Here is a 21,898-nt window from a genome sequence, read left to right on the forward strand (position 1 = left end):
GTCCAGAGCAGCAAAGGCATCCTCCCCAGCCGGTTACAGGCGACCTTTCCTAGGTCTTACAGGTGGCCTGAACTAGGTCTTCAGATACAGAGGGTTTCTTATCAGAAACAGAACCAAACTGAAACCACATTCCCATAGAACCAGAAAACGAGTAGTTGAGGTTTCATTTCCTCCAAGTTTAAAACTTTCACAACATTTCCTACATAGTTTTACCCATCCAGATTTAACCATAATTATTTTTAATCCCTGTTTCTTTTGCACACCGGGAAGGACTATACTTAAACTGTGCATGAGGCAGCCAAAAATCCCTAGCACTATAGGGATCCCTTCCACTAAAATTCCCTAGATTCACAAGGACGTCCTGCAGCTTTCTTAAGCTTAGACCTTGCAAACACCCTATAAATCAGATGGTCACCTTTGGACTCCAGTTCATGACCTTCAGAACCAGAGCCCTCCGTATCAGAACCAGTTACACAGAGAACCTGACTGGCAGCAGCAACACATAGCCAATAATCTGAAGACAACCTTTAGCCCACCACCTTGCCCAGTTCCAAGATGGCGGAACTCTCGCATGACCCATCATCCAAGATGGCAGCACCTATGCCTGCTGGGTCATCCAAGATGGCGACACGCATGCATGACCTGTCCTCCATGGTAGGGCTCATCCTCCATTTTACCCGAAATGGCGGTGCACCTGCATGGCTTGCTGTCCAGTCCCCAACATACATGCAGGGTCAGCTTACAGAGCCTAGGGGTTTGCTTTCTCCCCAAGCCTGAGTACAGGTTCCCTTAGTGCCACCTGGACTCACTAAAACTGTAAATGAGCAGACCGGGGCAACCTGGAAGCAGCATACTAACTAAACCATGATCTAAAATGCCATTATTCCAAAACAGTGTTCAGAAACAACTTTTCAACCAAACCATTTCACTTCTCTGCTCTGTTCCCTGTTTCATTTCCTTTTCACCTTTCTGGGTGTGATTAGGCAGCTGATGCCCTCAAGAGGAGTGTGGAGAAATTCTCAGAGACTGGGAAAATTCCGAAGGCTCACTCTTACGCAACTGAGGGAGTTGGTCTGCCCGGGCAATTATGGACCCAACTGGGCCGCCAAAAACTGTTGCAGAACAGACCCAAGTGGGGGTGTACGATATACTATAAAGAAAGGACCCCCACTAGATTCCCTATGCCCACCATCAGAGGAAAGATATCTCTCAATGCCAGAGATTTGTGAAAAGGAAAGGAATTATTTATTTAAAAGCTCTACACAGACTTAGAGTAGTGACCTAATGTCTTCATTGAAATACTAAAGGCCTTTAGGATACCCACAAATGCACACAGTCCTTCCTTCTCTCTCTGCCCAGTCCAGGGTACCGTGTCTCAGGAAAAGAAGTACAAGTCCATGATTCAGGCTCCCCGCACCATCAGCTGTGTCGCCACCACGATCTCCAGTTAATCCAAAGCCATGTGGCACCTTGTCATGGCCCACCAGCAAGAGTCCTTTCACCCCTCTTCTTTCCAGGTAAAGCCTCTCCTGCTTCCTAAGCCACGTGGCAAAAGGAAGCACCCCAAAGCCATGTGGTCCTGACTCTGCCAAAGCTGTGAGGTTCTCCCTGGTATGGCTGCCTCACCTGGGTTTAAATCCCCGGGCCAGCCTTCCTCTGCAGCCCCATTTCCCACTCCTCCTACAATCAGTTACACCTGCCAGCATTCTTAAATTCTTCCCCCTTTACTGGGCTGCCATAGTGAGCCTGGGCAGGTGTGGGCCCATGGCGTGGAACCAATCATCTCCAAACTCTCAGGCAGGCACTGTAACCAGGGGGAGCTGCCTCCCAGTTACCTCTTGGGTGGAAGTCACTTCCATCCCCCTGGCTCAAAGCATGGACACAGCTATTTAACATATCTATGAAACCAGTTAAAGGTTATAGATATGTTAAATGACCATGCCAGAGGTTAGTTGCAAAGCTGTTGAATGGACTGTGTGTCCCATGGAGCTGTTGAATGCTCCATGTGTCCCATCTGCCAGCTCAGACTTGTGGGAGTGAGGACATCCTATATATATTTTTCTAATATTTCCTGGACACCTTGAGTTCTGAACCCCATTACAAATCCCTCTTTGGGGCTCCCTCTCTTGACTGCACCCTGTTACAAGATCGGCAATGTGTGTGTTTGTGTGTGTGTGTGTGTGTGTGTCTTTAGTAATTAGTTTATCTCATGTGTGCCATGAGATAAAAAGGTTGAAAATTGCTGCAATAGATAACATATTTAATATACTTATGCCAACATATTTTAACAATTACCATGTTTGCAGTTTCTTGCCCTATAGTCCTTCAATTTAGCTTTGCTTCTTTTTTCTTGCTGAATATACAGTATAGTAGTTCTTTTAGAGAGGATCTAAAGCATTGCTTACCCAGCCTTCCAATTAGGGAAGGCCTTAAATCTATAGGAGGTAGAACATTTGCATCAAGTATGTTACATCTGGTTAGGATGAGTGTAATTTTTTTGAAAGTCTGTAAAGAAAAATGACAACTTTTACACTGAAATGGTATTTTTCTGTCAATTCTTGAAAATAGACATTTTTGGCCCTGGCCTAGTAGCTCAGTTGGTTAGAGTGTCATTCTGATATGCCAGGGTTGCAGGTTCTATTCCCAGTCAGGGCATACAAGGATCAACCAATGAAATTATAAATCAGCAAAACAACAAATTGATTTCTCTCTCTCTCCCTCCCCTCCAAAGACAAATAAATTTTTAAAAAATAGACATTTGTGTTTCACACAAAAAGAAAAGAAGGAAACAATGAATAGAATCAGAGTTCATCATGTTGTATTTTCAGCTGCTTTTATTCCTTCATCTCTCTGTTCTGAGATATTTATTTTTTTAGTAGACATTTTAAAAAGATATACCATGTTTAGTTAAGTGCACTAATTTAATTGTCCAGCACAATGAAATTTTATGTGCATATACTTAGCTACTCATTATTCAGATCAATATATTAATTGGCCAATAATCAAGAAGGCTTTTTTTCTGCCCCTTTCTAGTCTATTGTAAGGCAATGTTTATCATCATAGATTAGTGTTGCCTGTTCTTAATCATAGAGTATGGATTTTGTTGCATACTATTGCTTAGGCCAAAAAGTTCATTCGGTTTTGCCATACGATGGCTCTAGTAGAGTTTAGTTGTCTTTAACTTCATTCGAAACAATTGTTTACATTGTCTTGTGACCAGTGGCATATCAGTGTGCATTTGAAAACAAAACTTATCAAAATTGGTGAATTTTGTGTAAGCATTTTAATATTGAAGATGAAAGAAATATGCAACATTTTTAGCATATTATGCTTTATTACTTCACGAAGGTAAAAATGCAACTGAAATTAAAAAAAGATTTGTGCAGCGTATGGAGAAGGTGCTGCAACTGATCCAAGGTGTCAAAAGTGGTTTGTGAAGCGTGTGCTGGGGAATTCTCAGCAGACAATCCTGCATGGTTGGGTAGACCAGCTGAAGTGGATAGCGATCAAATCGCAACATGACTTGAGAACAACCAACATTATGCCACACGGGAAATAGCCAACACACTCAAAATATCCAAATCAATAAAGTTCTTGGGGAAAATGAAAAATGTGCCATTTATTTTAAGGACAAAACTGAACGGACTTTCTGGCCGACCCAGTGCTACGTTTACGATGCCCATGGTGTTGCTCCGTGTGGGCAGGCGTCACTCCTCACAGGTGTGAAGTATTCAGTTAGATGGCCACACCACAGTTTATCCGTTCTCTCAAATATGAACATGTCCAGGTTTTTACTAGTATGAATAAAGTTGTCATGAATATCCTTATAATGCTGTTTTGTGGTCATATACACTCATTTCTTGCTGTATCGTAGGAGAACTTTCCATTTTCCACGGTGATTGTACCGACTTGCACCTTGTCTGCAGGGTATGAAAATGCTAGCGTGGCACATTTGCACCAAACCTTCATGTTATCACTCTCTTTAATCTCCACCATTTTGGTGGTGGTATAGTGGCATATCTCTCTGTGGTTTTAGTTAGCATTTACAAAACATGTAATAACGTTAAACACATTTTCATTGGCTTAATGGCATTTTGGGTATCCTCCTTTGCATCTTTTGCCCATTTTGAAATTAGTTTGTCTTTTTCTTATTGATTTGCGGTAGACTTTTAATTTTGTGGTAGACTTTTAATTTATATTTTGGATTTAAATCCTTTAATGGGCCCTGGCCGGCGTAGCTCAGTGGATTGAGCGTGGCCTGGGAACCAAAGTGTCCCAGGTTCAATTCCCAGTCAGGGTACATGCCTGGGTTGCAGGCCATAACCCCCAGCAACCGCACGTTGATGTTCCTCTCTCTCTCTCTCTCTCTCTCTCTCCCTCCCTCCCTTCCCTCTCTAAAAATAAATAAATAAATAAATCTTTAAAAAGAGTAAATAAATCCTTTAATGGGTGTGTGTGTTGCAACTTTCTCATAGCTTGTGACTTGCCCCTTTACGATTAATAGTGTTCTTTGATGAACAGAAGCTCTTACTTTTATTGGTCCGATTTACCAATACTTTCTTTAATGGTTACTGCTTTTGTGTCCCATTTAAAAACTCTTTGCCCAGCTCAAAACGTTTGTGAAGATACTCTCCTCTGTGTTCTTTTAGTTTCACTGTTCTTTCACAGTTAGGCCCTGTTGCATCTCAATCAGCTGCTGAGTATAGTGTGAGGTAGTGGTCACCATCTTATTTAAATTTCCTTTTTAAACTATCGGTGTTACATGTTTGGAGCAGGAGTGCTTTTATAGCATGACCTTGTAGCTCGATCTTTGCTGAAAGTTCACTGTAGTGCTTTTTAAAAATAGTCTTGTACACCATTAAAGATTGCATGGTCTTTAATTAGATTTTAAAACAGCATCGCCGTTAGCCTCAGGCAAGAGGAGCTCCTACTCTGTGACCCATAGTTTAGAGATTTACCCACGTCAAAAACACTCAAAGGCAGCGTGGGGGTGGTAGGAGGAGGAGGGTCACCTCTGTCACTTGTCACTTGGTGTGAGCGCCAGACAGGGCAACCCAGTAAACGTAGACACTCACCCTTCTCGCTAACAGTATCAAGCCCCAGGGAGACAATCTTCCTCCCATCTCTTGTCCCAGTTCCTCCATCAGAAAGTGCGGGATTCAGAATACTGAGAAGTTCTGCATGTGAGAGAGGCACAATTTAGGAGCACAGGAAGGATTTGAGTGGCAGGAATGCTTAGGTAAGAGAAAAGACAAATCAATTAACTTGTCAAATCCTTCTTCTTAGAATGAATGCAAGAGATTCTTGCATAACAAAGTATTGTTTCCCAGAGTGCCAAGCAGCCCTTTTCTTGCTTCTCTTTGTGCTCCAATTCATGCTTCTGAAGATGCTCATAAATTAGCACAGTAGTCACTGACACTGCACAGTGTCTGAGGAACGTTTCATAATATTAAACAATTTATTTTACCCTTAAATTTACACGTGTGTAGATCTGAACATTACATATGGGAAGTGCAACATCAGTTTTTTTTTGTTGGCAAATAGAGGAACATTGAATGCAAAAACTGGGCATTTTTTAAAAATTATTTTGAAAGACATTGAATTTTTTAAAATAATAAGCTATTCAGCTAATTTCATTGTCTTTAAAAATTTGATAGTGACTAACTATAACTTCATTTTGCCTTTTAGTTTTGATAAGTCCTTTATAATATTTTAAAAGGTAACATTTTTTGAAACGTAAAAAATAATTTTAATTTTTGAAATTTTTAACATTTACTGTCATTCACATTTTTTGGATGCAAATACACTCAAAATTTGAATGAAAATACACTTTAAATACAATTACATTTTGACCATGTACATGTATTACTTTGAATTAAAAATTAAATATAAAAGAAGGCAAAAGAAAGATCATAAGAAAAAAAGGCAAAAAGAAAGTCTATAAGAAAACAATAAATGTGCAACTGACAGGTACTCAGTAAATATAAGGAACCCCTTTTTTACGACCCCCACTTTTCCTCCCTTGCTTTATTTTTTACATCAGATGAAACATCATTTTCCTCCCTTGTTCCCCACTCTCCACCCTCCGAACACAAACATACATATCCCGTTTGAAACTTGGTTGTCTGATGGGAACAACTCTAAAGTTTGGAAGAAAACAGAACCAGCAGAATTGACAGGAGAAATTAGAAGAATCTAGTTGAGTTCTAAATAGAAAAATTACATTAAGCTCAATTGTTTAAGGCGACCAATCCTCTTAGCTTCTTGGCCTGGTGAGAAGTCACAGGCATCTCAGAAATGTGAGTGTGACCAAGGGGAATTTAATGACTTACTAACAGTTCCACTTACAGGTTGGGCTGCCAGCCTGCAGCAAAACCAAATGAAAGTTTCAGGAAGTTAGCACTACTGGCCACATCCACACATCTTCAGGCACATACTTGGAATGTTTTAACAGCTGGAATCCCATTTCTGAGCTGATCGATGACAAATTCAATCTGCTATAGCACTCAACAATAATAAAATAGGGGCAGCTAACAGTTTTCGGGTACATGCCAGGTACTGTGCTTAAGCCATTTTGGCAAAATATCCTGCCTATTCCTTACTAATAATAAAGGTATTATTCCCATTTTAACAAGGAACTTAAGTCTCAGAGAAGTTACGGAACTTGCACCAGTATTTCTCCTGCTCTTAATGACTTTAATTTTCAGCTGTTCAGGATGGTGGCTACCATTCATAGAGGGTCGACTAAGGGTCTGAACATGTGTTGTACCTGACTTTAATCTTCATAAGGACCCTAATAAGGAGCACCATTTGCATATGAAACAGCTTTAGCTCCAGCAGCTGGTATCACATGTAATACAAATGATAATTGTAATGGATGCAGAGTCTCTCCCCACCTCCTGACTTAAAAGCAGAAGGGAAAGCGAGCTTTCTTCTTTCACCCTGTTGAGACTCCTGTGTTCTGTATGGAAGAGATTTTTTATTCCAGAGCAGCACTCTTCAACAGAACTTTCTGTGATCATAGAAATGTTCAAGACTGGTGCTGTCCCACAGGGAAGCCACATGTGGCCATTGAAATTTTAATTTTATTTAATTTTAACTAGTTTAAATTTAAATACACATGTGGTTAGTGGCTACCATATTGCAGAGCGCAGCTGTAGAAGGTAAGGCTGCATGGTGGCCGAGGTCCCAGTAGAGTCTAAGAGTTTCTCATTTCCACTCCCCTTCTCTTAGCCCTCCTAGCGGCCAGCTTATGGGGCACCTGTATTCAGACTAAGGCACTGCCAACAACTGAGGAAAAGGGAAGAGAATTATACCTTTCTTACTCCCTTTATTAAAAACTAAATACTTAAGTGCTCAAACACTTATTTCATGTGTTCATTTATTTATTTAACAAACACTTACAGAACTCTTCTTGCAGGGCAGATGTATCTACATTGGCCCTGGGCTAAAAATGGCAAGCAAGATGGAACTGGATGGACAGGAGGTAAATAATCACACAAATACATGACTAGAAACATGAACAAATGAAAAGTATGAGTTGTGAAGGTAGATGGCAAGGATGGAGGCTTCATTTGAGGCAGTGGGAGATCCCTCTCTGATGATGCTAAAGTCCAATTTGTAAAGGAGATGGTTTAGCTGAGAAATGAACAATGAGTTAGAATTAGTGACGGTAAAGGGAAAAGCATTCATAGTGGAGGGAGTCACAGGCACAGGCCCGAGACGCACCAAGCGTGGGCATATTTGAGGAACTTTAAAGAAGAGAAAAGCTGGGAGAGAGGAGACAGAAGAGGCAGAGCCTTGTCTATCATATCAGGGCTTTTGACCTTTATCCTAAAAGCAGTGATGAGCTTCTAGTAAGGTTTCAAGCAGAGGAGCGACATGACTAGAAAACAAATTAAAACAAAACAAAACAAAACAAAATAAAACAAAACCCTTGGCTTTTAATAAGGGCTTCATTGTTCTTTGTTCCTTCCTTCCTTCCTCCTCCAGCAGGCGGGCAGGTGACTTCCCCAGACACAGGCTCGCAGCTGGCTCCAGGGGCCGAGCCTCAGAACAGACCAAAGTGCTTGGTCCCGGGCCCAGACGATGAATGGAGCTAAGCTGTGTTCTTTCCTCTAATGCTCTGTGTGTTCTCTCTGTGTGTTTCTGCCGTTAAATAAATACTGGGGTATTTATAAAGACTGTCAGCAAACCACCAGCTCCATTTTCTCCGCCGCAGGCCCAGAAGCCCTCAAACAGTAACAGCCTGTACCAGAAGTCTCCGTGATATCCAGAGATAGCTCCTGAAGGACTACTAAATATAACTCTCTTCCACCACAGGGCAGGTGCCTGCTGCCTTAACTTTTATGATCATAGTTGTGAAACAGCTAGTAAACCTGAAGTTCACAGGCAGGCTTAAGCTGAACAAGGGCAGCCTACTAGAGAGATCAACTTTCCCGGTTTACTAGTCTGGCCACCTTTTCACTGAGCTGCATGAGGTTGATTGAACTTTGCTGGGAGAATGACAAACTCAAGATGTATTTCTGTGGGGAAGAGGCAAGAAAGGAACAGTAAAATGAGAAAAAAAACCTGGTGAGCGTATCTGAACTTCAAAAGTTTCAAATAATAAGCATCCAGCTTACTGAGGCAAAAGGAATCACTGTCCTCTTCTTTCAAAATGAATTAATTTTACCTCTGTCCCTGGCGTAATAGGAAAATCACCCATTTTGCTGGTTGACACCCTGAGCATGATTCCCAGCTCAGCCACTTCCTCCAGGCAAGGCAGCTCACGTTCCAGAGCCTCAATGTCTTTGTCTGTGAAATGGGTTCATAGTGTCTGTTTGCAGGGTTGTATGGATGTGAGACAATGTAGGTAGAATGCTTAGAAATAGTCCCCGCACATGGTAAGTGCTGACTGACATTGTTATTACCCAGTAATACATATGTTTGTCTATCTTTTCCTTGACACTGAGCTCCTCCAGTGCAGAGACTGGCCATTTGTTTTTAGGCCCAGTGCCCACTACAGTAGATGCCCAACACAAAAAGTGAAACGCTAGTATCCACACAGGTACTGCAATGTTATTAGCTCCTTTCAATTAGGTATGCATTCAAGATTCATCCATGTCTTTTCCTGGCCAGATGGCTCATTTCTTTTTATCACTGAACAATATTCAGTTGTATGGATGTACCAAGTTTATTTATTCCTTCACCTATTGAGGGACGGTTTGGTTGGTTCCAAGGTTGGCAATTATGGACAAAGCTGCATTATGCATTCCCATGCAGGTTTTGTGTGGATGTAAGTTTTCAATCAGTCTGGGTAAATACCGAAGAACTTAGATGCTGAAACGTGTGGTAAACATGTTTAGTTTCGGAGGAAACTGCCAAGCTGTCTTCCACAGCAGCTGCACCGATTTAAATCCCCACCAGCATCCAGGGAGACTTGCTGTGGCTCTACAGCTTCCCCCCATTTGGTGTGGTCAGTGTTTTGGTTGGGGCTTGAGCCAGTCTCATCGGTGTATAGTGGTTGCTTTACTCTGCAATTCTCCAATGACATATATGTGTGATTGAGCATTATTTCACATGTTTATTTGCCATCTGTATGTTTTCTTTAGTGAATATTATTTCACATCTTTTGGCCATTTTTAAATTGGGTTGTTTACTTTTTTAATGATTGAAATTTAAAAGCCCTTGTATATTTTGAGTAGTAGTAATTTGTCAGATATGTTTTGCAAATATTTTCTCCCAAACTGTGGCTTGTCTTTTTGTTCTGATAGTGTCCTTCATGGAGCAGAAGTTTTTAATTTTTATGACGTTCAACTTACCACATTTTCTTCCATGGATTGTACTTTTTATCTAAAACGTCACTGACAAATGCAAGGTCACCTTGATTTTTTCCCCCATGTTATCTTTCAGAAGTTTTATAGTTTTGTGTTTTACACCTACCTATTTAAATCATTTTCAGTTAATTTTGTGAAAATTGTAAGATCTATGTCTAGACTCTTTTTTTCTACATGAGAGTTTCTGGTTATTATAGCCTCATTTATTGTAAAGATTATCCTTTCTCCATTGAATTGTCTTTCTCCTTTGTCAAAGAATAGTTGACTATATCTGTGTAGGTTTATTTCTGGGCTCTCTACTCTGTGGCATTGATTACTTGCCTATTCTTCCATCAATGCCAGATTGTCTCTCTGAGTGTAGCTTTATAGTCAGTCTTGAGGCTGGGTGGTGTCCCTCCCCTCACTTGGCTCTTTCCTGCCAATATTGTATAAGCTACTTATTTGTTTTTTTGCAATTAATAATATTTTAAATTTTTTATTGTTTATTCTGTTACAATTGTCCCAGTTTCTTTTTTCCCTTTTGTCCCCCTCAGCTACTTTTATTTTTAAAGTAGTTTTATTGTTTTTAGGGAAATTACTAATGTGTATTAAGAAAAAAACAAATAATATAGAAAACTAACACCTATGTTAAAAATTGACTAATAAAGTAAATAGAAATAAAGTAAATAGAAGATTGATTACTAATCAATGAGAAAAAGATCAACAACACAATAGGGATAAAAAGTATCTGAGTCATCAGTTTCAGAGAAAAAGTCTAATGCCTTACAAATATTTGTAAAAACATTAACGTCTCTCTTAATTGAAAGTGCAAAAGGAAGACCTGTAAAGTTCCGTTTTTAAAATTTTCATTTTAATCAGGATAGAGGAACTAAAACTCTCAAGAATGATGTAAATTTGTATAAAAGGCAGAGGTGACAATATTTTGAACTTGTTCTCCTTAAGGGAAGGAATTTGTTTTCTTTACTTGCCATCCCCCGTGCTAAACACAGTAACTGCCACATAGTATGTGCTCAAGTAAGTGCCGCTGAAAAACTTTGAAAAATTCAAAATGCATTTGGTCACTGACAAAGGAATTCTACTACTGAGAATCTACCTTGAGGATAGGTGTACGAGGGTTGTTGTTGTTGCAGCATTGTTTGTAAGAGGCAAAGGCTGTGAGTCAACTGAATGTCCATCAATAGATAAAACGTTAAATAACTTTTTGTATACTCATACAATAGGACATTATGTAGCTATCAAAAGAATAAAGCAGACCTATGTGAACTGATATGAAACAATATTTTTGCTAAGTTAAAAAAGCAAATTATAAAACAGCATCAAATGAGAATATGTGAAATATAATCAGCTTGTTTTCTGACCTGTATGGGAAGGACTCATGTCATCCCGTGAGTCTGGTTTGGACGGTGGATTGAGGAAGGAGGTGAAGAGCACTTTCACTTGAGGGCTCACTTACTTGCTTTCTTTTTCCACTTTCATAAGATACAAGTACACTATTTACAATTTTAAAAATTGACTTATTTTTGAAAAAATATAAAATGTGCAAAAGCTTTACATAAAATATATAAAGGACATAGATTTATTTCATTTGAAAATATCTTAATTGGAGGGGGGCAATGATACATTTTCATTTAAAATCTATATACCAAAGCGAAAAGAAGAAAGTAAAATCTCTGAGAAAGATAAAACTAATGTTAGCAGTTTGATAAACATCTTTCTAGCTATTTTTATGCATCTACATAATTTTACATTAATCGGCCCATTTTATTTATGCAGTTCTGTAGTCTGCTTTTCCTCATCGAATAACAGTTACATGACTTCTTTATAAATAAATAGGATTTTGTGTAGGTTTTTTAGTATGCTATTGTATTTACAACTCATTCAGAAAACTAATCAGTTATTTTTGAGCATATTAAACACAATGTTGCCTCATTCATTTTTATAATAATGAATTGGCACAAAGTAACATTTTAAAGATATATATAAAACATAATAGTGATAAAATAAAGAAATATGTATATATCATCTAGTGAGCATGATCTCAAAGACCTCAATTCTATTAACCTTTTCTGGCCTCTCTGAGATAAGTGCCATTTTGGATTTTGGTTTATCATTACCTTGTTTTTATTTATCATTCTATCACATATATTTGCATCCTAAAAATGTATTGTTTAGTTTGCAAGTTTATGTACATGAACAGAAACTTCCCCTCTAAATGCATTGAGACTGGCAGTTCTTTTGGTCGATATATATCGGACTTCCTGATATTCTTCCACATTGTGAGTGGTTGGAGTGGTTGTTTCCATGGAGGCATGATATTTCCTTATGTGAATACATCATGATTTATTTATTCATTCTCTTTGTGGCAGTCACTGAAAGGTGACCCCACAGTGACCACCAGCTCTGGCATTCACACTCTTGAGTGTGGGTGGGACCTGTGACTTACTCCTCACCATTAGAATGTGGCAGAGGTGATGCCTATGATTATATTACATAAAACCCAGTGTTGCTGGCATACTCTCTCCCTTGCCAGCTCTAAAGTAGTAAGGCCATGTTGGGAACTCACATAGTAAAAAGTGAGGGCATCCTTTAGGCAATGAGGATGACCTCTAGTGAACAGCCAGCAAGAAGCCAGGGTCCTAAAAATGCAAGGAAATGAACATAGCCACTGACCTGAGTGAACTTGTAAGTGTACCCCCAGCTGAGTCTCCCGTTGTGAACCTGGCCCTGACCAATATCTGACTGCACCCTTGCACAGGCCCAGCTAAGCTGTTCCCACACTCCAGACCCACAGAAACTGTGAGGAAATAAATATATGTTGTTTTAAGTAACATTTCCTTTGTGGTGGTCTACTCTGCAGAAATAGATAACTAATATGCTCTTGTTGATAGATATTTGGGTTGTTTCCGGTTTTCATGATTATCAACTGCACTAATATAACTGCTTTAATGCATGTCCTCTGGTGTAATACGCGTAATAGTTTCTACAGAGGAAAGAACTCAAATGGATTGGCTAAGGCATGGGGCAGGACAGAGGTTGACAAACTCTTTCTGTAAGGGACCAGACAGTAAATGTTATGAGAATAACATTTCTGTGTTAAATGTAAACTCTGCAGGCTCTGTAGTTTCTGTGGCAAATACCCAATTCTGCTGTTGTATTACAGAAGCAGTCACAGACAATGTGTACACAAATGAGCATGGTTGTGTCCCTGTACAATTTTCTTTTTGAGCACTGATAGGTGAATTTTGAACAACTTTCACATATCATGAAATATACCTCTGGTTTGTTTCAACCAACTAAAAACATAAAAACCTTTCCTGGCTTGTAGGCTGTACAGAAACAGATGGCAGGCTAGATTGGCCCACAGGCCATAGTTGGTGGTGACCCCTCGACCCATAGGGCCTTGGGATAGGTGCATCTTCAACTTACAATATAGTGCAATGTGGTTTCCGAGGTGACAGTGCCGATTTGGCTCCCATCAGTAGTGTGGAGCCTCTGAGTTCTCGCGATTCCACATCCTTGCCAGTATTTGGGATGATCAGACTGTAGTGTGTGGTGCAACATGATACATACAAAATAGTAATTGATCAATATATAAATTTATAAATATATAAATCTGAGGTGGACCAATTTTTCATGTTTATTCATTAATCATATTTCCTCTTATGAGTGCCTCTCAAGTCTTCTGCCTTTTTGGGAGGGAATGTTTTTCTTTCTATTATTGGTGTGTTTGAGTTGTTTATATTTTTACCTATTCTGGATTTAAACACTTCGTCAATGATCTGTGTTGTGCACATCTTCTCCCTGTGAATGGTTTGCCTCCCCCCCTTTTATGGTGACATCTATCCAACACTGAGTTTTCCAATCCAAAAGCGAGGCAGGCCTTTGCCTTTGTTCATATTGTCTTTATGTTTTTGGTAGAGTTTTATGTTTTTTTTTAATGCAAATTTTTAAATTATTTTATTCCTAATTAAATTATTTTTCTTGTAATATCTAATGTTCTTTTTTATATTTTCAAATTAATTTTCATACATTAATTATGTAATCCTCCACCTTACTTATTTTTTTTCTTTATAATTGAGCAAACTGAGTAAGAGTTACCCTTTAAGTGGATGTCAGATATTCTCAAGAGTATGAAAAGTTTTGGAGTCTGAGTCTAAAACACTTCGTTTCCTGCCTACTCTCTCTTTTAAGTTGCTTTTTCAGCAAGCATGTATGTGTGAATGCCTATCTGTATACATATTTGTTGGGAACCGCCCTGACTGGTTTCAGAAGCTGTAATCCCCTGTGGCTATTGCTGAGTAAAGGACCTTGGAACCATAAGCTACTTAGGAGACAAAGCTTATCTTCCTTGTAGGGGTATCGCCTGTGCCCTCTTTCTCTTCACCCTGTTTGGCCCAGGGCGGATGACTGGTTAGCCAATGATGGGTAAGATCCCTTAAGGGAGGGACAGCCTAAGACAGGCACAGTCTTGAAGGGGCCCTCAGGGAAGGACTTGGGGGACTATACAAAAAGGGGGTGATGGACTCTCGCCTCTTGGCTTTGACATAGCCTGAGTCCTCATTCTGTCTGCAAGAAGTCTCCTAATTTCTTGGCTGCCTTACCTCCCCTGCCAGACTGAAGCCTGAAACAATGTCAGAGGTGGGTGTGGCCCTGTGCTGGAAAGGGCAGGTTCCCTGGGGCAATCAGGTCTAAGAAAGAATTCATAAAATCCTATGAAATCTACTTTGCTAATACCCTCAATTTACATGATAAAGGTCCAAGCAGGAACTGAGTTTGTTCCCCAAAGTTTTATGACCCTTTAACTATCTGACCCTGACTCAGAATAAGCCCTCAGAGTTCTTTGAATGCTATCTATTGTTTAATCACTTCTACCTGACAATGATTGATGAATGTTACGTATATACCCTGTATTCCTATGCAAATTGAACCCAATAAAAGCTTGTCAAGGCAAGGGATGAGGCTTTCTCCTCTTGGGAGGGCGCCCAAGGCACTCGGAGGCTTTCTCTCTTCTTGAGAGAGAAGCTGCACCATTCCATTTCCTCCACAGGACTCGGTAGTCCGTGTGAATTTGTCTCATCTCATCCATAACGGCACAAACCCCAGGAGCTGGGATCCACATCATGTATTTATTTATATGCGTGTGTGTCCCAGTAGAGGTGACATGGAGCTAGGGTGGTGAGGGCAGAGGTAGGCATACAGAGGGTTCTAAGTAAGCAGAGAGAGGCAAATAGGTGACAGCAGCCCAAGGGGAGAGACTTTAATGGAAATACATGTGCGAAGATGATTGTGAAATGGGGGGATATTAAATGTTATTAATGATAATAACAATTACTTTCGAGTACCTATCCTGGACACTGCTCAGTACTTGACAGATGTTTCTCATTGAAGGCCATTCTAGCAAGGCAATTGTTCTTATCTCTATTTCACGGCTAACAAAACTGTGGTGTGCACTGGGCTAAATAATCTAAAAGCACCAGTGAGTCAGCAGCAAGCTAGGGTTGGAGTCCAGCCTGCCTGCCCCGGGCCCTTGGTCCTTCCATTTGGTGTGCAGACTTCCTGTGGTTTGGATATCCCACACGTGCTAGCACATGTACAGAGGAGCTTGTACACATGTGTTCATGTTCATTGTCATGTTATAATAAAAAGTAAATTCCATCATTATGTGTAAATGGCTAAATGATCTGTAACATCTTTTCATTCACCATGGAACATAATATGGTAGTTAAAAAGAATGAGACAGTCCTGGCTGGTGTGGCTCAGTGGATTGAGCACTGACCTGCAAACCAAAAAGGTCACCAGTTTGATTCCCAGTCAGGGCACAGTCCTGGGTTGCAGGCCAGGTCCCCAGTTGGGGGCATGTGAGAGGCAACCAATGGATGTTTCTCTCTCACATATTGATCTTTCTCTCTCCCTTCCCCTCTCTCAATAAATAAATAAAATAAAATAAAAATTATTAAACAGAATGGGATAGGTTGATAGTTACTAACTTAAAAAATCCCCTCCCCCCCCAAAATATTTTTAAATTCCCTCCTCATAACCAGTGACGTATAACATGTACAGAATAATATTATGATTACATTGCCAAGATAATTAAAAAATACAGAAAACAAGATGTAATGAAACCCTGGCTAGGGGGGCTCAGTGGATTGAGCACTAGCTTGCGAACCAAAAGGTTTCCGGTTTGATTCCCAGTCAGGGCACATGCCTGGGTTGTTGGCCAGGTCCCCAGTTGGGGACATGTGAGAGGGAACCAATTGATGTTTCTTTCACACATCAGTGTTTTTCTTCCTCTTGTTCTCCGTCCTTTCCCCTCTCTCTAAAAATAAATAAAATATATATATTTTTTAAAGATGCAAATTTTTAAAAAAGATTTTATTTATTTATTTATTTTTAGAGAGGGAAGGGAGGGAGAAAGAGAGAGAGAGAGAGAGAAACATCAATGTGCGGTTGCTGGGGGCTGTGGCCTGCAACCCAGGCATGTACCCTGACTGGGAATCGAACCTGTGATGCTTTGGTTCGCAGCTCGTGCTCAATCCACTGAGCTATGCCAGCCAGGTAAAAAATAAATAAAATATTTTAAAGAAGATGTAATGGAGCCCACAAATATATTCTTATATAAAAACTCATCAAGCTGTACATTTAGAATTTGTGCAGCTAACTGGATACAGATTAAACCCAAGTCTAAAAACAGATTGTGTCCATGTTCTCATGTAAATATGAAAATAGGTAGAAACCAGTCTGGAACAGTATACACCTGATTTTGGGCAGCGTTTACCTTGAGGAAAGAGAGACTCCTGCTCTTTCTCTACATATTTCTTTATGGTTTGAATGTTATAAAAAGAAGAATGCATTAACTGGGTATCAAATAAATAAATAAAAGTACAACATGTTTTTAAATCAATAAAATAGCATCAATAAAATCATCAATTAATAAAATAACCAAAATCAACTGACCTCACATACACCTTGGAAGACAACAATTTACCGAGGACCCATGTAGAGATATAACCACATTCCCTCTGGGGAAGAATTTCATCCGGAATATGTTTTCACTGTTTTTCTCTGTAAAAAAGTTGGCATTAAGTCACTGGTCACCTTCTGTAAGGGGGTTTTCCTACTACCCTCGTCACAGCCTGAGAGCTGCACCTGGAGGTGAGAGACGAGCACCGCAGCCACCCCGAGAGGTGCCCCACCCCCGGCAGCGGGGCCTGCAGGAGACCCAGGACTTGCTTGCAGAAGATGCCTCACTCCTCCCCACACTTACAGTGGTGCGGGGGTGATGCAGCTGCTGGAGATGAATATGCAGTACATGCATCCGTGTTGTGAATTAAAAAGCAATCGGATAATAAGGCATTCAGATTAAAAGTGTCCCACAGCATTTCCTACCAAATGTGTAAAGATGTGTTTAGCGTCTCTACACAGTATTGGCATGGGGTGAGGGGACAACGATGAGAGGTTCTCAGAAGTCAAGGAGGCAGAGATTTCTCAAACACTTTAAGGAGCTTGTCTCAAGAACAAGAGCAGGCCAGTGAGAAGCCTTAGACAGTTGGATCACGTCTGCCGCTCCGAGGGGAATGCAGAGAGGTGAGCACACTGGAGGTGGGTGGAGGAGGAAGGAGGCTGGTGCAGCAAGTCAGGCAAAATAGTCTGGTGCCCTGAAACAGTGGTGGCAGTGGGGAAGGAGGCAAGTGGGTGACTAGAGAGACATTGAAGAAGGACGTCACAAGGGCCTTAATCATTAACGCATATATCCTGAAAGGGAGGACAGGGTGGTGGTGGCAGTATTTATTTTAATTAGGGATCAATTAGTAAAGCCAAACTGTAAGAACTACAGAATAAATAATTCATTGTTGAGCCCTGGGTCTTATGGCTCAGTGGATTGAGTGCCAGCCTCCGAACCAAAGGGTCGCTGGTTGGATTCCCAGTCAGGGCATATGCCTGGGTTGCAGGCCAGGTCCCCAGTTGTGGGTGTGCATAGGAGGCAACCACACATTGATGTTTCTTTCCCTCTCTTTCTCCCTCCCTTCCCCTCTCTCTAAACATTAAAAAAAATTCATTGTTGAAATTAGACCTCTGGGGAGGGGAGTTGAGGGACCAGGGAAGTCCCCAGCTAGTCAGTCTGAGAAGCCAAGGATGGCCCAGCCACCAAAGAAGGACCATAAAGGGAAGGCTGATGAGAACTCTAAAGGAAGCATTTGCTTTGTCGGGGCCAAAGGCAGGCATCTGATGGATCTGGGGCTGCTGTTGGTCAGTAGGGCTTGTAGGAAGAGCTGAATGCACAGTAGAGGGAGCAAGGACAAGCTGGAACCCACCAGGCACTTCTGTCTCTGTGGGTCATCTCATTGCACCATGATGGCATTCAGATGTAGTGCTCCCAATTCCTTTCCTGGCCAACTTTAACCTGAAACCACACAAGGTAGGGTTTCTGGGAAACTAGTTTCCAATCTCACCCAGCTAACAGTGGGGAAGACTCTGGAGGAAAAGTGGTTAACTCCATTTTGATCACGACTTCAAGCTGACCACGGAGATGTCCAGTAAGCACCCGAGCTTGTCCAAATCTCTTTAATGTGCAAGAAGCTGATTCATGGCTCTAGTTCTAATCTAGCCTCGGGTGAGAGAGTGGAAAGCAGCTGTCGATTAAGAACCTATGGACTAAAGTTATTGGTCAGGAGTGAAGGCAGGCTCAAGATACAAACGGACAGTCCAGAAAAGGTCTATAACTTGCAGGCTGTGACTTGGAACGGTGAGATGGATAGGGCAGACTCTACAGCACAGTTAGGAGGGGGTATCCTGGAGAGATGGCCTGAGATGCCTTAGATATACGTCAGTGGGAAGGCAACTGATTTGTATATTAAGATGTGTCTCCTGAAATCACTATTTTAAAAGTGCATATTGGACTTCCGGCAAGATGGAGGAATAGGTGGACGCACCGTACCTCCTCATACAACCAAGATCAGAAAACCAATAATTTACAACAATAATTCACTATCGGAATAACACCCAGATCCGGCAGAGGATTTATCTGAATGGAAGTCGGGCAGCCAAGAAGTTGAAGTAGACGCATTCATCCGGACTGGTAGGAGAAGACGAGCCGGGCGGGCCTGGGGCTGGCTCGGGTCGGCGGCGCACGGAGGTCGGGGGAAGGTTTGGCGCGAAATCGGCGCAAAAGCCATCCGGCGCGTAAGAAGGCAGCGGTGATCCCTGAGTACGCAAGCTGCGGCTGGCAGACCCAGAGGGGTAGCGATTGTGGACCAGGGCAGAAGTCGCGGCCCAGAAGCCCAGACAAGGGCCTGAGTCCAGGGGAACGGAACTACCGCCATTGTTTTCTCCCGCCCCGCCCCCACTTATAACGTCACAATCTAGCGACTGGGGTGCCCAGCCCTGGTGAGCACCTAAGGCTCCGCCCCCCACCGTAACAAGAGCAACCAGACCGGAAAAAAAAAGGAGAGACAGGGGGGAAAAAATAACCATGTTTTCAACAGAGCAGATCAGTCCCCCAGGACTCATCCTGTTGAGCGACCAAGAATTAGCCAATCTATCAGATGCGCAGTTCAAAACACTGGTGATCAGAAAGCTCACGGAACTGGTTGATTTTGGATGAAATTTAGATGAAAGAATGCAGATTACCATAAAACAGATGCAGGAAGACACGCGGAGGAGAGCCAATAGTGAAAGGAAGGAATATGAGTCTCAAAACAATACAGTGGACCAGAAGGAAGATAGAATCAACCAAGCAGGAAAGCATGATGAAATAAGAATCCAAAAAATTGAGGAAAAGATTAAGAGCATCCAAGACACCTTTAAACATTCCAATATCCGAATTATAGGGGTACCAGAATCAGAAGGGGAAAAGCAACAGATTGAGCACGTATTTGAACAAATAATAAAGGAGAACTTCCCCAATCTGGCAAAGGGAACAGTCTTCCAAGAAATCCAAGGAGCGCAGAGAGCCCCAAAGAAGTTGGACCCAAGAAGAAACACACCAAGGCACATCATAATTACATTAGCCGAGGTAAAAACGAAGGAGAGAATCCTAGAAGCAGCAAGAGGTAAGGGGACAGTAACCTACAAAGGAGTTCCCATCAGACTGTCAGCTGATTTCTCCAAAGAGACCTTACAGGCAAGAAGGGGCTGGAAAGAAATATTCCAAGTCATGAAAGACAAGGACCTACATCCCAGATTGCTCTATCCAGCAAAGCTCTCATTTAGAATGGAAGGGCAGATAAAGTGCTTCTCAGATAAGGTCAAGTTAAAGGAGTTCATCATCACCAAGCCCTTATTTTATGAAATGCTAAAGGGACTTATCTAAGAAAAGAAGATAAAGAAAAGACATGTATAGTAAAAGGACAGCAAACTCACAAATATTAACAACCACACCTAAAGCAAAACCAAAAGAAACTAAGTAAACAATTAGAACAGGAACAGAACCACAGAAATGGAGGGCACATGGAGGGTTAGCAGCAGGGGGGTAGGAGGAGGAGAGAGGGGGAAAAGGTATAGAGAATAAGTAGCATAGAATGTAGGTTGAAAATAGATAGGGGGAGGGCAAGAATAGTATGGGAAATGTAGAAACTAAAGAACTCATAAGTATGACACATGGACATGAACTAAAGGGGGAAATGTGGGTGGGAGGGGGGTACAGGGTGGAGGGGAGAGAAGGGGGAAATGGGACAAATGTAATAGCATAATCAATAAAATATATTAAAAAAAAAGTGCATCTTATTATGCAAGCATAAAATAATATATTTAATGAGTAACCCTTCAGAAATTTCGAAGACTAGTTTGTTCATAGAATTTGGGACCTTGTTGTTTACCTCATAAAGTGAGTTCTGACTGAGGTTCCGGGTGATGTAGCGAACGTTCCGTGCAGACAGGTGTGTGCCATGGAGTCAGTGGAACCCCCGCCGCGGCCGTCACCACTGCCGCCAGCACGTCCCCGTCACTGCCGTTGCCACCCCCACCCAAGCTGGAGGAACAGCGCTGGGGAAAGGTGGCAAAGAGAGGGCAAAGGAAGGTAACAATGCCAAAGGAACATGGAAGAATATAGTGCTTTCAGGTAAATTTGCTCTATTGTTACTGAATAACAAATGTAATCAATGAGCAATTACATTTGCAATATTCTTTTCCCTCTATGTACTTGGTAATCAGATGAAGCCTTGGCTCCTTGTTAGGCTCTGTGCAGGAAACAAGGATATGTTCCTCTGACTACCTTATGCAGAACAGGGCATCCATTCCTCTCTCTACTCCAAATCTGCTACACTTTTCATAAGAGTACTTGCCTGTCTGGAATTATGTTTACATGTGTCCTTTATTTATTTTCTGTTTTACATACCAGAATATGAACTTCTTCTCAGTCTGGGCCCATTTTGTTCACTGCTATATCTCCAGAAAATCAAACAGTACCTGGCCTATTGCAGACACTCAAGTATTTGCTGAATGAATGAATGAATGAATGAATATATAAATGACATTATATCCTAAGAATGGCTCCCTGAGAAAGTGGTGTATTATGGCTATCTATTAGAAAAGATTGAGTCAAGGTCAAAAAATAGTATTAAGGTGTATTATATATTTTTCCAAGAGTTCATCAAGCCTCAGAAAGAATGTAACCTTTGCCTGCATGTTACCAAATAATAGCAATTGAAATGTTTAATATACATTTTGGTCAGAAATGCTTAAAAGACTGCCAGTATCCATTCTCTTTCCCTACTTCTCGGCTTACTTGTCTATTTCCATTGCTGGGTCTTTTCCCTCCTGCTGCTAACAGGCATGTCCCTTGGATTTACTTTGGACTCCTTTCTGACTTCTCTCAGTCGTGAGTTTTTCTAGGTCAGCTTCTCAGGTCTCATAAGGCCTTTTCACCTAGATGAAGGGGTAGGCCGCTGGTCGGACACTGTAATGGGACTCTGTCCTGGGCTCCATCTGACCTGCGTAACCCTTTGTATGAGCATACGGACAGCACTACCAATTCTTCCCCTGTAACTTCAAGGGCAGGACACAAGCCTGACCTGTCTGTGTATCTTACGCTCTGTGCACAGTAGTTGGCCTATTGCAGGGACTGAAGAAGTCAGTGGATGCTG

General features: G+C 41.3%; 1 protein-coding gene across 1 annotated transcript in view; it reads left to right on the top strand.

Annotated features, from left to right (window-relative positions):
- Positions 1-555: 555 nt before the first annotated feature.
- PP2D1 (protein phosphatase 2C like domain containing 1) overlaps positions 556-21,898 on the top strand; it is a 37,020-nt gene continuing 15,677 nt past the window's right edge. The window contains exons 1-2 of the mRNA XM_036031650.1: positions 556-654; positions 984-1,132. Of these exons, the coding sequence (XP_035887543.1) occupies positions 556-654; positions 984-1,132 (248 nt within the window). The remainder of the gene's footprint in view (positions 655-983; positions 1,133-21,898) is intronic.

This window comes from Phyllostomus discolor, chromosome 7 (assembly GCF_004126475.2).
Source record: "Phyllostomus discolor isolate MPI-MPIP mPhyDis1 chromosome 7, mPhyDis1.pri.v3, whole genome shotgun sequence".
NCBI lineage: Eukaryota > Metazoa > Chordata > Mammalia > Chiroptera > Phyllostomidae > Phyllostomus > Phyllostomus discolor.